The sequence below is a fragment of the Bison bison genome, unplaced genomic scaffold (genome assembly GCF_000754665.1).
Source record: "Bison bison bison isolate TAMUID 2011002044 unplaced genomic scaffold, Bison_UMD1.0 scf7180017864143, whole genome shotgun sequence".
Lineage (NCBI taxonomy): Eukaryota > Metazoa > Chordata > Mammalia > Artiodactyla > Bovidae > Bison > Bison bison.
In genome coordinates, this window is record NW_011494715.1 from 9,167,891 (window position 1) to 9,182,698 (window position 14,808).

The 14,808-nt window shown below is 47.4% G+C and overlaps 1 protein-coding gene across 1 annotated transcript in view; it reads left to right on the plus strand.

Moving 5' to 3' along the window:
• Positions 1-7,033, plus strand: part of DOK5 (docking protein 5) — a 114,237-nt gene extending 107,204 nt beyond the window's left edge. Inside the window, exon 11 of the mRNA XM_010840321.1 lies at positions 6,327-7,033. Within this exon, the coding sequence (XP_010838623.1) occupies positions 6,327-6,391 (65 nt within the window). The 3' untranslated portion in view covers positions 6,392-7,033. The remainder of the gene's footprint in view (positions 1-6,326) is intronic.
• The last annotated feature ends 7,775 nt before the right edge of the window (positions 7,034-14,808 follow it).

A 14,808-nucleotide genomic window follows, 5' to 3' on the forward strand; every position in this document is an offset into this window, starting at 1 on the left:
TATCTTGGGATTGCTTCTTAGTCACCAGTATTCATTGAGATACAGTGCTAATATGTGCTGTGGATGTATTGAATAGCTTGGAAACTCAATTTACCACTAAATTTGATAGATTTTTAAAAAATGTTCAGACTACATAAAATTATCTCACGTCTCAGGGTGGCCATTCACACGACGAATAAATGGGAAATGTTCATCTGTCCCACCTATGAGGCTTCCGGTGGCTCAGCGGAAGAGGCCGCCTGCAACGCAGGAGACACGGGTTCCACCCCCGGGTTGGGAAGATCCCTGGAGGAGGAAACGGCGACCCACTGGAGCGTTCTTGTTGAGAAGTCCGTGGACAGAGGAGCCTGGCGGGCTATAGTCCTTGCGGTTTTAAAGAGACAGACAGGACTGAGCAGCTGAGCAGGCTCACACGCATTCCACCTGTCCCACCTGCCTTTATTCCTCCCTTCTGCCCACCCCCAGAAAAAAAGGAAATTGAGAAAATGAGTAACATCGTGGCCCTGTGTGTGTCCCACGATGAGCTTACACAGCGCCTCGTATCTTGTTTTGCTGGTATCCGTGAGTTGTAATTCCTCTGGCCAACTCACCTCCCCTAATGTGTTTCAGATTGATTTTTGTCTGACGGATCCAGTGGCTAACCTTGGAAATCATGCAGAACTTTATGAGGGAATTTATCCAAGAGGTTTGAGAAATGTTTTCCTCTCCAAATTTGGTGCTAGAGCGCCCCCTACTGGTTGACGCTTGGATTTACCGCTTTATTATTCTGTCGGTGAGGAGAGGAGCGTGCTGGGTCTGACACGCCCGCGTACCCTAAGATGTGTTCATCCATCTTCGCTGCTTCCTCCACCCCATTTTCCAGTTTGAAAACTAAATTCTCTTCTCTGCTTAGGCATTTACAGAATTAACGTGTACGTTTCATCGTGAGAATTGGGAAAAAATACATGAAATAGAAGCACTCAGCTGTATGTTGAGCCCCGTGTTCACAGGCTTCTTCTAAGAATTCATTGTATAAAATGAGTTGCCATTTCCCAGTTGTCTTCTATATTGTCCTGACCCTGGTTGATGCCACCCTCCTCCAAAAAAGTACTGCTGCTGCTGCTAAGTCACTTCAGTCGTGTCCGACTCTGGATTCTCTAGGCAAGAACACTGGAGTGGGTTGCCATTTCCTTCTCCAGTGCATGAAAGTGAAAAGTGAAAGTGAAGTCGCTCAGTCTAGAGTCCAATAATTGGGGGCAAAATCAGTCTTTTAGTCGCTCAGCACGCCAGGCCTCCCTGTCCATCACCAAACTCCCGGCGTTTGCTCAAACTCATGTCCATCAAGTCGGTGATGCCAGCCAACCATCTCACTCTGTTGTCCCCTTCTCCTCCCATCGTCCATCTTTCCCAGCATCAGGGTCTTTTCCAGTGAGTCAGTTCTTCCCATCAGGTGGCCAAAGTATTGGAGCTTCAGCTTCAGCATCAGTCTTTCCAATGAATACTCAGGATTGATTTCCTTTAGGATGGACTGGTTTGTGCTACATGTTAAATTCTTTAGGAAATTCAGAGAGCAAATCAATATTTTCAAGACTCTGAGATGTCCTGCAGTAAAAAATAAATCTGTTTAATCTTGGTTAAGCCAGGGCTCTGTAAAGGTGAACATGCAGTCTTCTCTCTCCTTTGTTTTTTTTTTTAATATAAACTGACATTAATATACAACTAGTAAAGTGCCAGATTTGTTCCTTTCAAGGGAGACAGGACATACTCACTGCATATCTTTATAAAAGCTACTGTTTCTTGAGGACCCACTGTGTTCCTGTCTACACTAGGAACCTAACGTGGTGGTGGTGGTTTAGTCGTGTCTGATTCTTCTTCGACCACAGGAACTATAGTCCGCCAGGCTCCTCTGTCCCTGGGGTTTCCCAGGCAAGAACACTGGAGTGGGTTGTATTCCCTTCTCCAGGGGACCTTCCTGACCAGGGATTGAACCTGGGTCCCCTGTGCGGCAGCAGTGTTTGTACTGCAGGGGGTCTCCTGCATTGCAGGCAGACTCGTTACCGACTGAGCCACTAGGAAAGCCAGAATGTAATATACATGATCTCATAGACTGCAAAGCGGCCGCCTGGGAGTGTTTTATTCCCCTGAGCGGCTAAGACACAGAATTTCAAGTTAGTAATGTGTCCAGGATCACCTGTGCCGTGGAGCTGAGGCTTTCGTCTCCATTCATTCATCGTTTGATAAATGTTAGCTGAGCATCTGTTTTATGCTGAGCATTATGCTAGGTGATGGAGCCACAGTGGGGCTACTACACAGGCTTGTTTCTGCCTCCTACAGGTTATAGTCGGAAGGAGAGCCACAGCCAACAATTACACACGCATATTTAATTTCAAATTTGGTCCATGTCATATTGAAAAGAAAATGTTTGTAGTAGAGAATGGTAAAGCAGAGTTGTAGCCAGTTTGGGGAGGAGGGTCACAAAGAGACTTCTTTAGAGGGGCTGCACCATTTACCCCAAGACCTGGAATCTGAAAAGAGGAGTCCTATTGAGCATTATCCACAGAGAAATCAACATATGCAAAGGCCCTGGTGCAGAAGGAGCTCAGATTTTCAAAGAACAGAAAGGAAGCGGTGTGACTGGTGCATAAAGGCTTTTAGGAGAGAGCCGGGTGTGTCCAGCTTCTTGGCAATGTTTTTCTTAAACTCCCTCATCTCCTTCTTTAAGTTAACATGTTAGGAATTTTGCCCTTAATCCTAAGGCGCTCCATTTCTCAATATGCTTAGAACCCTTCTGTAGAAATTGCCTCTGAAGAGAGCGTCCCTTGTTTCAAAGCAAAAATGAGAAAAACATAGGCACTTATATCATTGATCCAGCGTGATGTGATTTTGGATATTCGTGGGAAATCAAGGAGCCGCATCAGATGTCTGTGCCACTCTACGGGCGTCTCCCTTCTCGCCTTTCCTGGCTCACCAGGCAGCAGGTGGAGTTGGCCAGAGACTCCATTTCAATGAAGGCCGAACTGAGACCCTTGGAGGTCAGTAGTCACCGAGATCACATGGACAGCGGGTGGACGGACTGACACTAGAACTCCAGGGTTCTGACTCCTGGTTTAGGGTCTTTCTTTCATTGTATATGCTTGCCTTTGGGTGGAAATTCTGCCACCGCGGCTGTTTCCAAAGTGAATACCATGTGATGGAAATAACTCCTCCAGAGGGTTGGTTCCAGGTCGTGCAATTTACATTTTTATCCTAAGGAGGGTAGATTTTTTGAGCAAGTGGTTACTTTGGAGGGCTTAACCTTGGGTTTTCTTTCTTTCTTTTTTTTTTTTCCTGGTGGATATGTTCCTTTTTTTTTTTTTTTTTGTTTTTGGATATGTTTCTTTCTTTCTTTTTTTTTTTTTGTGTCTCTCAGGCATGGGTTTTCTTTCTTTTTAAATATTTATCTTTTATTGAAGTATAGTTGGTTTACAATGCTGTTTTAATTTCTGCTGTACAGCAAAGTGATCCAGTTATGCATATATATGTATACATTCAGTTATACACACACACACACACATATATGTGTGCTAAGTCACTTCAGTCGTCTCCGACTCTTTGCAACCCCATGGACTGCAGCTCACCAGGCTCCTCTGTCCGTGGGATTCTCTAGGCAAGAGTACTGGAGTGGGTCGCCATGCCCTCCTCCAGGGGATCGTCCCGACCCAGGGATCGAGCCCAGGTCTCTGTCTCCTGCATTTGCAGGCAGGTTCCTTTACCCCTGGCGCCTGTGCCTGCGTTTTATACTCTTTTCCATTATCTATCACAGGGCATCGACTGTAGCCCCCTGTGCTGTAAGCAGGGCCTTGTCTGTCTCTCCTGGATAGAACAGTTGCCTCTGCTCGTCCCGAACTCCCATCCATCTGTCCCCCAGCCCCTACCCCTTGACAACCACCATCTGTTCTCTATAATGTTGGTTTTTCAGTATTAATTCTAATACAGCTACGTACATTGTGTGTGCATCTAGTAAGAGAGAAGTAGATTAAGGTCCGAGCAAATTAGAATAGAATGATGACAGAGAAACCGGGGTCTCACAGTCGCATGTCTGTAGGGGCCACGAGGACCAGCCAGTGTGGCGCGGTGGGCTCCCTGGTGAACATGGCGGGGAGAGCGCAGGCCAAGGGCCCGGCCTTCCCCAGTGTGCAGTTACCCAATGTCAACAAGGAATGCCACGTGCTCTGTGCCCCGTGCAGGCCAGAGAACAGGGCTGGGCACAGAGAGGGCACAGGCCAGCACCAGCTTGTGACCTCTGTGTGTGACCTTTGCACGCGTTTGTGTGCATTGGAAGGAGAATTGAATTCATGTGTAAAATGATTGGGAAACTGGAAGGAATGATCTCTAGTGATTGGGATATTTTACTATTCTAACTTCTCTAATACTCACCGCTATATTACCAGTGACTGTATGATACATATATAGTTTTCTTATGGTTCAGATTTGAGGCTTGTAAATATCTGAATCCACGATTTCTTATGTCAGAAAGGGACTAGACTGGGCCGTGATGGAGCCCAGGGCTGTTGGGATAAGGAGATGCGCTTAGGGCGTAGGGCCAGCGCCACCATGAGCCTTCCTGCTCCGTCCAGCGTTCTGAGCGCGCGTTGGTGGGGCGGGCATGCTCTGCTTAGCCGGTTAGACTGGCTTGATCTACATGTTTAGCTCCAGGAAGTCTGAACTGTATTGTAGATGTTACTTTGTTCACTTCTGAGGGCTCTTCACCTGATCTGCATTGTAAATTCCTTTGTGTGTGGTAACCCTTAGTCGCTTAATGCAACGAGCCCACTGACCGGAAAAGACCCTGATGCTGGGAAAGACTGAAGGCAGGAGGAGAAGGGGCAACAGGGGATGAGGTGGTTGGATGGCATCACTGATGCAATGGACTTGAATGTGAGTGAATTCCGCAAGATAGTGAAGGACCGCGGAGCCTGGCAGGCACAGTTCACGGAGTCGCGGAGTCAGACTTAGCGACTGGACCGCAACAGCCCTTAGCCAGCAGATGGCAGTAGAGCACCTCTTGTGTTTATCAAACCACGCGCTCCGGCCGCAGGAAACGGCCAGCTGGCCTCCTGGGCAATCCAGCTGCTGTCTGTTTTTGTTCACAAGCTTTCATGGGAACATTCACGCCCATTCCTTACAGATTAACTGGTTGCTATTGAGCTGCAGGCAGTGGAGTTAAGTAGTTGCTACGAGACCATACACTCTGCAGAACCTAAAGTACTTCATATCTGCCCTTTTATGAAGTTCGCCAGCCCCTGTCCAGTGTCACAAAGGAGACTCGCAGTGGCCTCGTGTGACTTCTTTCTGACCTGGCCTTCCTGACACCTTCATTGTCCTTGGTTTGGAACTTAAACCTGAAATAATAAAGGCTGTGTGGCTTTTAAGAGGTCCTCCTTTACCGCAGGATTGCCTAGGAATAAATACAATATTGTCTTATTTCTGACCTGGTTTCCAAACGGTGTTCTCGCCAAAAGATTCCCCAGTCTTTTGATTGTATCTCGTTTTCCCTAAATCTGTTGGGTGTAGGAGTTGGTTGATGAAATATCGAGGAGGCGGTTGCCCCTCGTTGCTCCTGGTTTGATCCCATTGCTGTTGTTTGGTCGCTAGGTTGTCACCACCTCTTTGCAACCCCTTAGAACGTAACTGGCCAGGCTCCTCTGTCCCTGGGATTTCCCAGGCAAGATTCCTGGACAGGGCTACCATTTCCTTCTCCAGGGGATCTTCCCGACCCAGGGGATCTTCCCGACCCAGGCATGGGACCCGTGTCCCTGGCATTGGCAGGAGGGCTCTTTACCACTGAGCCACCTGGGGAGCCTGGTTCGCACATAGCCAGTGCAAAGGCCCGGAGAAGGCGATGGCGCCCACTCCAGTACTCTCGCCTGGAAAACCCCATGGACGGAGGAGCCTGGTAGGCTGCAGTCCATGGGGACGTAAAGAGTCGGACACAACTGAGCGACTTCACTTTGCCTTTTCACTTCCATGCATTGGAGAAGGAAATGGCAACCCACTCCAGTGTTCTTGCCTGGAGAATCCCAGGGACGGGGGAGCCTGGTGGGCTGCCGTCTCTGGGGTTGCACAGAGTCGGACACGACTGAAGTGACTCAGCAGCGGCAGCAGCAGTGCAAAGGCCACACACAAGTGATGTGTTAAGCACCCCGTCTTTCAGTGTGGTTTCACTCTCCTTTGCGTATCCTTGGGAGTAGCCTCTGGGGGAAAAGCGTTCTGTATCCTACATTATTTATGTCTGTTATACAGAAACTTGCGATGAGCTAACCTGGTTGTGGTTGCAACTGCTGATTTTAAAATCTCTTTTGGAAAAGGTGTCACCAGCCCTCTGAAGCTTCATCGAACAGAGACTTTTCCCACCTACCCATCTGAGCACTGACGGGCCTGGCGTGAGCCGTGTCAGCGGCAGACCCACCCGGACGGGCAGAGGGCGCCCGGGGAGCCGTGCCGGCAAGCAGCTCCACGTCCTGCCTACCTGTGTGGTCCCTGGGACACTCTGCAATACTCTTTTTCTTTTTTCCCCTTTTCTTTCTTTAAAAAAAAAAAAAAAATTAGCGTACTTGAAACCTGCTCTATAGGTATTGACTTTGTGTTCCCCCTTTCACGGCTGTGGTTTTCTATTGTAGATACCGTGTGCCCTGCACCTCCCTGAATTTACCCTTTTGCGGATTCTTGTGATTTATTTTCCTTCTGAGTGTTTCAACTGTATGACAGTACTGACAATAAAACGGCTCTTAATTATTTGTTATTTGTTTATACCATATTCCTCAGTTATTAATATTATGGTTCTGCTTAACTATGGGCCATCGTATTTTATTATATCCCCACTTGGTTAAATCAGTGCTTGGACTCAGTGTGACCTGTTACATTAAGAAGTCACCTTTCCCAGCACCCTTTATATTATTTACCAGGGTTACAATTTCTTACACCATCTCCCCTCTCCCTCCCTTTTAAGAAAGCTTTTATTTTCTTCCATGTACCTTCCAAAAACGTTTTAAAATAAAAGATCATTCTTCACCCATATGGTCTTGGGTTTCTGGCTACATGGGTTTCTCTGTATCTCCAGTGTTTCTGAAGGTGTGTGAATATCTTCAGTGTGAACCCTGAGCATTGCATTTGATAGTATCCAACCATGTGTGTGTTTCTTCACTCCTTCATTCAGCTGCCTGTGCTGAGCATCTGCTCGTCCCAGGACCTTGTGATGCAGAGGGGCATGACAAGGAAATAAGGGCATAACTCTAATACAGCGTGGCATCTGCTAAATGGGCCTCCAGAAGTGATGGCCTCTAAAGAGACGGTCAGTCTGTTCCCTAGGCTTTCCCACTGGGAAAATGCCAGATGGGAGTTGAGTCTTGTGAGCTTCTGAGGTTATAATTGCTATAAAGCTGTATAAGGGATGGGGTCTGTCTTGGTCTCAACTCGATTCTCAGTAGCGTTGCCAGGTAAAATATGGGATCTAGTTAAATTTGAATTTCAGATACACAGTGAATAATTTTTTAGCATACATGTATTGCATGGGATGTGACTATACTTAAAAATGCCCGTTGTCTGTCTTAGATTAAAACTTGACTGGGTGGTCTCTATTTTTCCTTACTAAATTTGGCAATCCTATTTCCCAGACCCTAGAACATAGCTCATGCTTGAGAAATATACGTTGAACCTATGGATAGAGGAATAAACCCTGATCCTTGGGATGGAATTCTTTCTGCAACGAGAAGCAAATTAACATTGATTTGCATATGTTCTCAGTGCCAGGCACGGGGCTCGATCCTTCCAAAATGATTATTTTCACTAAGGAGAAAAAAAAGTGTTTTTGCTAAGGCCCAAGAATGCTCCTTCCAAAAAGTGCATAATTTCCTAAAATGGAGATTGACCAATGAAACCCCAAAGGTCTTGCTGAAATCCTGCCTTGATCTGAGGTGGTTGGGGTTTCCAAGGATGCTGCTGGTTGGGATGTGTTTTTCTCAGGGGTGGAGAAACCTGGAGGAGGGGGTTAAGCTCAGCTGAGAATGAATTAGTGGCTTAGGGACACAGAAGCGATTTCGCGCTGATGGCTTTGCTGGGACACACTTGTGTTCCGTGTCCTCTTCCCATCCTTCTGGTTCATCCTGTTCTCCCAGGCGTATTTCTGTTCATCTTTTAAAAATTTGGTTTGCCACACACGTTTGATAGTTCACTGACTGTTCATTTTTCCTGACTCTATCTGGCTCTTATGTATTTTTTTTTTTCCTTGTTGAAAACTATCTCATAAGAGGTTCTCCCTGATTCCCAGGGCCTTGGCAGCCAGCATGGGGGATTAAGTTAAAGAAGTAGATAAAGGAAATGGAATTAAGGAAATAATTATAATTTTAATGAAGTCAGGATTGCTGAAGCAAGTCTACAGCTAATGAGTGTGTGAAGAAATGCTGCTGAATGTAGTTAACTATAAGCCAGAGACTCTTTTAGGACTTTTCAAAAAAGAAACATTGACAAAAAGGAGTTAGAGTTCTATTAGAGTCTCCTAACAGCTTCTACTTATTGTCTCTGCTATTCTTAGACCTTTACTTGTGTTATCTTACTTAATTCAATCCTCAACAGCTCCATGAGGTAAGTATAATTATTGTTCCTGTTTAACAGATGAGAAACTGATCCTAAGGAGTTTAAATAATCTAAAAATATGCCTAAGATCTCTTAGCTCTGTTAAAAGATAAACCGAGGCAGATTAAAAGAGTTTATTTGAGGGACTTAGCTGGTGATCCAATAGTTAAGACTCCTGGCTCCCACTGCATGGGGTGTAGGTTCGAACCCTCATCAGGGAACTAAGATCCCACATGCCCATGGCATGGCTTAAAAAAAAAAAGTTTATTTGAGTATCCGTCTCTTGGGATTGGGCAACATCAAACCAAAGATAGTTAGAAGAGCTCCACAGACAAGCTGGTGGGGTGGGATGGGGGTGCAGTTTTTATAGAGAATACTTGGAAGCAAAGCAAGGAAATCACTTGACTGCCTATGGCTGAAGCAGTTGCCTTATCTGGGAAAGACTAGTTGGCTGTTTGTGATGGCTTGTTCCTAAGTTTCATTTTCTTGAATTCTAGCGCATTGACTCTGGCTTAGGTTTTTGCTTTGCTCCAGTAGGCCACCCGGGACCACCCCAGTCTAACGGCCTTCCTGTTTGATTATGTCAACAGCTACTAAATGACAGACACATTTGAACCCGGGCAGTCTGATTCACGAGACTGTGTAAATTGTGTATCCCTTACCCATGCTGCTTTGGAGGGCAGCAAATATTTTCTTTAAAGGGCCAGAATATAGATATTCTAGGCTTTCTGGGTCATATGGTGTCTCTGTTCCTCCTGTATTGCAGAAAAAGCTGCAGACCGTGATCCTCAATGGAGAGGCATGGCCATGTGCCAGTAAAACTGTTTACAGAATCAAGTGACTGGCTGGAGTCACCCCACTGTAAGAACCCCCAGGACTGTCTTTTATCAGTTTCAGGGTTTTTGGTAGACAACATGAGAGATTTAAACACATTAATCTCTGACCTTAAATAAGAGAAATAGTGATTCGAAGTTATTTTGAAATTTCTTTTTCTAATCCTTAACCTGCTTGGTGAACACCTGAGTGTGAGAAGGGGTAACATTTCAGAGCTGTGCTGGATTTGTACGTAATCCAAACTGAATTCTTAAGTGCTTCCACCAACGTTGCAAATCAACTGAAATCTAAAGATTAAACTGCATAGTTTTACTTAGAGTTGTTTCTGTTTTAATTGTATGATGAGAAAAGTGACTTTTCTTTTTTTTGGCAGACATATGATGGGGGTGGAGGTAAATTTTGTCTTCCCTTTTGCATGCTTATTTTATCCAGGGCTAAAAAAAGACCTTTGGGGCTTCCCTGGTGGCTCCGATGGTAAAGAATCTACCTGCAATGCAGGAGATTCTTCTATCTTTGGGTCAGAAAGATTCCCTGGAGGAGGAAAGGGTTTCCCACTCTAGTAGTCTTGCCTGAAGAATTCCATGGACAGAGGAGCCTGGTAGGTTACAGTTCATGGGGTTGCAAAGAGTTGGACCAAGCACGCAGCACGCACAAAAAGACCTTTTACCTAACTTAAAAGGCAGAATGATTAAAAGGCAGTAGTTACTAAAATGCTTTCCAGGCAAGACAGCTTTGGTTTCTGTGCTTCATTTATTCATTTACCAAGTGTTTATTCTGTCTCATCTCTGGATATCCCAGGCTGAGTGGGAGTTGCTGAAAATACGGTGTGAATAAAACAAGCAGTGTACCTGCCTTCACAGTGCCTGACCCGGAAGCCAAATTATTTAAGCCAATTGCTCAGGAAACAGAAAAACTAAGGAGAACATCCGTTCATATAAAGGAGCGTTGTATGGTTTTTAGGGGAGAGGATGGACGATCTTGCCCCTTCAGAGGAGGATACCGTGCCAACTTTTAACACAAACTTTTCCTTTTAGTCCCTAACAAAGGAAATCATTTTGCGATTTCCACACGAACGCAGTACTTTTCATTCCTATTGACATTTTAAGTTCTTTTGGTTAAATGTTGGAGGCAAGGCTGCCCATCTTCTGATGAAAGTCAATACTGGCTGACTTCAAAGCGAGGTTTTGGCTCAACCATGGGGATTTGAATCAGCCAAGGCAAGACCAGGCTTCCCTGGTGTCTCAGAGGTTAAAGTGTTTGCCTGGAATGCAGGAGACCTGGGTTCCATCCCTGGGTCGGGAAGATCCCCTGGAGAAGGAAATGGCAACCCACTCCAGTGCTCTTGCCTGGAGAATCCCATGGATGCAGGAGCCTGGTGGGCTACAGTCCATGGGGTCGCAAAGAGTGAGACACGACTGAGCGACTTCACTTCACTTCACTTACTTAAGGCAAGACCAGGTGATGGTCATTTGCCTACACTTGTGCTGAAGATAGCTCCACCCACGTTCTACTCGCTGAGCTTGTAGTTACCAGCTGTTGGCAAAAGACGCTGGTTTTGTCGGTCTGAAGTGGAGCCGATGAATCTGTATTTTCAATCAGTATCTCTGGGAAATTCCAGTGCGGGAGACACACATCCCACTTTAAGAAACCTTAAGGAGACAGACGTGGGGAGAGTTCCCATCAGGGGAGACTTGGCACCTGGAGTTGTCAGCAAGCGTGCTTACACAAGATACCACCGGGAGTCGGCAGGGGGAGCTGGGGGCCGGCCGCAGGGGAGTGGGCAGGAGGAGCTGGGGGCCGGCCGCAGGGGAGTGGGCAGGGGGAGCTGGGGGCCGGCCGCAGGGGAGTCGGCAGGGGGAGCTGGGGGCCGGCCGCAGGGACCCTGGCGATTCCGGGTGCAGGTTACGCGCAGGCCTGAGCTGTGCCGAGACTGAAGCTCGGGCGGGGCGGTCCTGGGTGGCACTTCCAGGGTTTCTGGTATACTTTCTTTGTTGCCATAGCAACTAGGGAGGCGCCTCAGTTTGACCTTCTTTGTCTCTGGGAGAGGCCTGAAGGGCATGGACTGCTCACACTGTTGTTTAATAGGAAAAAGCCAGCTGGGAGCTGCCGGAAAGAGACAGGCTGCGAAGCGCGGCTGGAGGAGGAGGCCGAGCCTGTAGGTTGTTAAGGACCCAGCGCTGAGCCGCCAGGCGGGCTGCCACCGACTCCCTGCCCCGAGTTCTTTCCTCTGATTATCATAGTTGTGCTGTGTTATTATCTTTGGCCTTTGGTAATGAGTTCCCCTCCTCTGCTGAGAAGCAGAGGTTGCTGGGGTGGGTTTAAAGATGTCAGAGGTGGGTAAGAATTGCTGTTTTTGCTCTGAGTTCTGACCTGGACAGTGACTGCCCCCTTCGTGGTGTCTCTGTTGTGTTGACAAGCTGTGTTTATTTCCTTTCTTTACATTGGAAACTGAGAGGGTAACAGGCAGGAAGGCCAGGGTTCTCCAAAGGGAGGAAATAGCCTGCAAGTGTCAGACATTTTTATCTCTCTTAAGCGGCAGGAGGAAACAAACTAGCAATATTTTTTTCCTTCTCTATACAAATTTAAAGGGAGGTTTCTCTTAAAATACTGTGTTGCCATAATGACACCTGGTTTCACCTGAAGTTAGCTATTCTCGAGCCTAGAGGTAACCAATGCCTTTTTCTTATGGAAATGTCCGTCTTAAGCTACGCTAATGTACTACGCCTTTACCCCAAACTCTGTCTCCAAGTCGGTTGGCCTCTTGGCCCAGAACCTACTTGACAAACCTGTATGGATATTGTTCCCCTAATCTGTGTAAATGAAACTATTTGTATGGTGGTCTGCCCTTCTTCAAGATTCAAGTTAATCGTTTTATGGCCCAGGATAAACCATTTGGTGCCAAGATTATCCCAAAATGCATCTTACGGGTGAGGGGCCTGGTGCCATTCTGAATTTTAAGACATTCCTTTCTTTCATTAACAGACTGCTAGTGACTATATAACATCCAGCTGAAGACTAGCAGGGGGGTACTCTTTCTGCCCCCTTCTGATGCCTATGTCAGAAGCTTTCTCTATCTCCTTTATACTTTAATAAAACGTTATTATACAAAAGCTCTGAGCGATCAAGCCTTGTCTCTGGCCCCGGATTGAATTCTTCACCTCCGGGGGCCAAGAATCCTGGTGTATTCGTGTGATTCAACAACAACCTTTCAAAACCCTAGGAGACCAAGGAGTAGCTTGTTTTTCAGTAGGTAGCCACCCTCCCTTGACCCACCGAATGAGGCCCACATGGAAGGCTTGTGTAGCAAGGGTCTTAAACTCTGGCCAAAGCGTCAGTGAAGTTTACCTGGCACACCGCCGTGCCCGTTTGGTACCTGTCGCTGCTTTAGTGCAACGCCCGTAGAGTTGAGGGCTGGTGTGAGGGGCCTGAGCCCTCCCCAGGGAAGGTTTGCAGAGTCCTGCCCCGTATGAGCCCTGCCTTCAGGAACCAGCTGCCCCTGCTCCTGCAGGCCTCTCTCGCCCCTGGCATCCCGCTGAAGCCAGCGTTCTCTGTGGAAGGAACGCGGAGCCCGCCCCTGAGCCGGGCCTGCGCCCTCTCACTGCAGGGGGCATTGTTTCTGTCATTCCTTTGGCCTCGGAAAACCTTATCTTCCTCCACTCTTGCAAAACCAACACTTCCTGCAGACGTTAATTAAAACACCAGGCTCTGAGTTCCTTCCCGAGACCCCCAGACCAGACGAAGCCACCGGTTATAAGCTTTTAAAGTACTCCAAAGGGTCCCTGCACAGCCCTAATTACTGTGTATAATGGCAGTATCGTGTGCTGACTGGATTGTCTGCCTTCTCTGTGCTTCTCAAGCTCCCTGAGGGCAGGAACTGTATTTAATTGGCTAAGCTTTGCCCCCCCCAACACCACATAAAATATCCAGCTTAGCGGGTGCTCAATAAATGTTCATAAAGAAATGGAAAGTGAGATGGCAACAAATACATCATTAAATTGCAGTATCGGGCAGCACAGGTTTTCCCTTGGACAAGCAGTACAGAGAGCGCCAGGGAGCCCCGACTTTCTGGGACCCCCGTGTGTGGCAAGTGCAACCGTTACGTTGTCTCTGTGTGGGTGACAACTCGAGTCACATGCTTTACCGCTACACTTCTGGTTCCCAAACTGTGTGCCTGGGTGCCCCAGGGAAGTCACAGCAGTGCTGTGGAACATGTTCAGTTTCTGCAGGAAGCAGTGACACTGACCGTCTATTGGACCCTTGAGAACTACTGGCCGGAAGCTGTTCAGCTTCCACATTCGATCACATTAAGTTCATTTCCATGACGTCATGATTGTGAAACTGGGTTTTTGGCAATAAAAAGCAAAATTACTATGATATTTTTTTTTTTTTAAAGTACTGTGTGAATGGCTTTCTGCGCGGAGCTGGGGTGAAGAACCCACCTGCCAATGGGAGATGTAAGAGATGGGTTGATCCCTGGGTCAGGAAGCTCCCCTAGATGGGGCACAGCAATCTACACCGGTGTTCTTGCCTGGGAATCCCTGGACAGAGGAGCCTGGTGGGCTGTGGTCCACAGGGTCGCAAAGAGTTGGACACGACCGATATGACTTAGCACGCATGTACTATGTGAATAATGAGTGTGAACCAGGAGAGGAGGGTGACTAGGTGTCCTGTCACATTCCCAGATTTGAGGACCTGTTTAGCTTAATGCTCTGCTGGTGCACAGTTTAATGGTGCCTTGGTTTGGTCCAGTGAGGACCTGTTTAGCTTAATGCTCTGCTGGTGCACGGTTTGATGGTGCCTTGGTTTGGTCCAGTGAAATCCTTCATACGTTCATCTTTGGACTTGTGCTTGTAAGTGAAGTCCGGTGGGACAGTGGAGCACGTGTGAGCGGAAGAGGCGCCTGCAGTGTGTTCGCGGGCTGTTCCTCCAGTCGGGGTTTGCATGTAGTATTCATAATCGAGCAGGACCTGAGGGGGCCTTTCCGGAACAGGCCTTCCCCGTATCCTGTGCTCCAGCTCCTCTGATGGACCTTGTTGTTCTTGCTGCTGTTGTCCAGTCACTCAGTCGTGTCCAGCTCTTTGTGACCCCATGGACTGCAGCACGCCAGGCTTCTCTGTCCATCACCAGCTCCTGGAACTTGCTCAAACTCATGTCCATCGAGTTGGTGATGCCATTCAACCATCTCATCCTCTGTTGTCCCCTTCTCCTCCTGCCCTCAATCTTGCCCAGCATCAGGGTCTTTTCCAATGAGTCAGCTCTTCACATCAGGTGGCCAAAGTATTGGAGCTTCGGCTTCAGCATCAGTCCTTCAGTGAATATTCAGGGTTGATTTCCTTTAGGACTGACTGATCTCCTTGCAGTCTAAGGGACTCTCACATCCATACA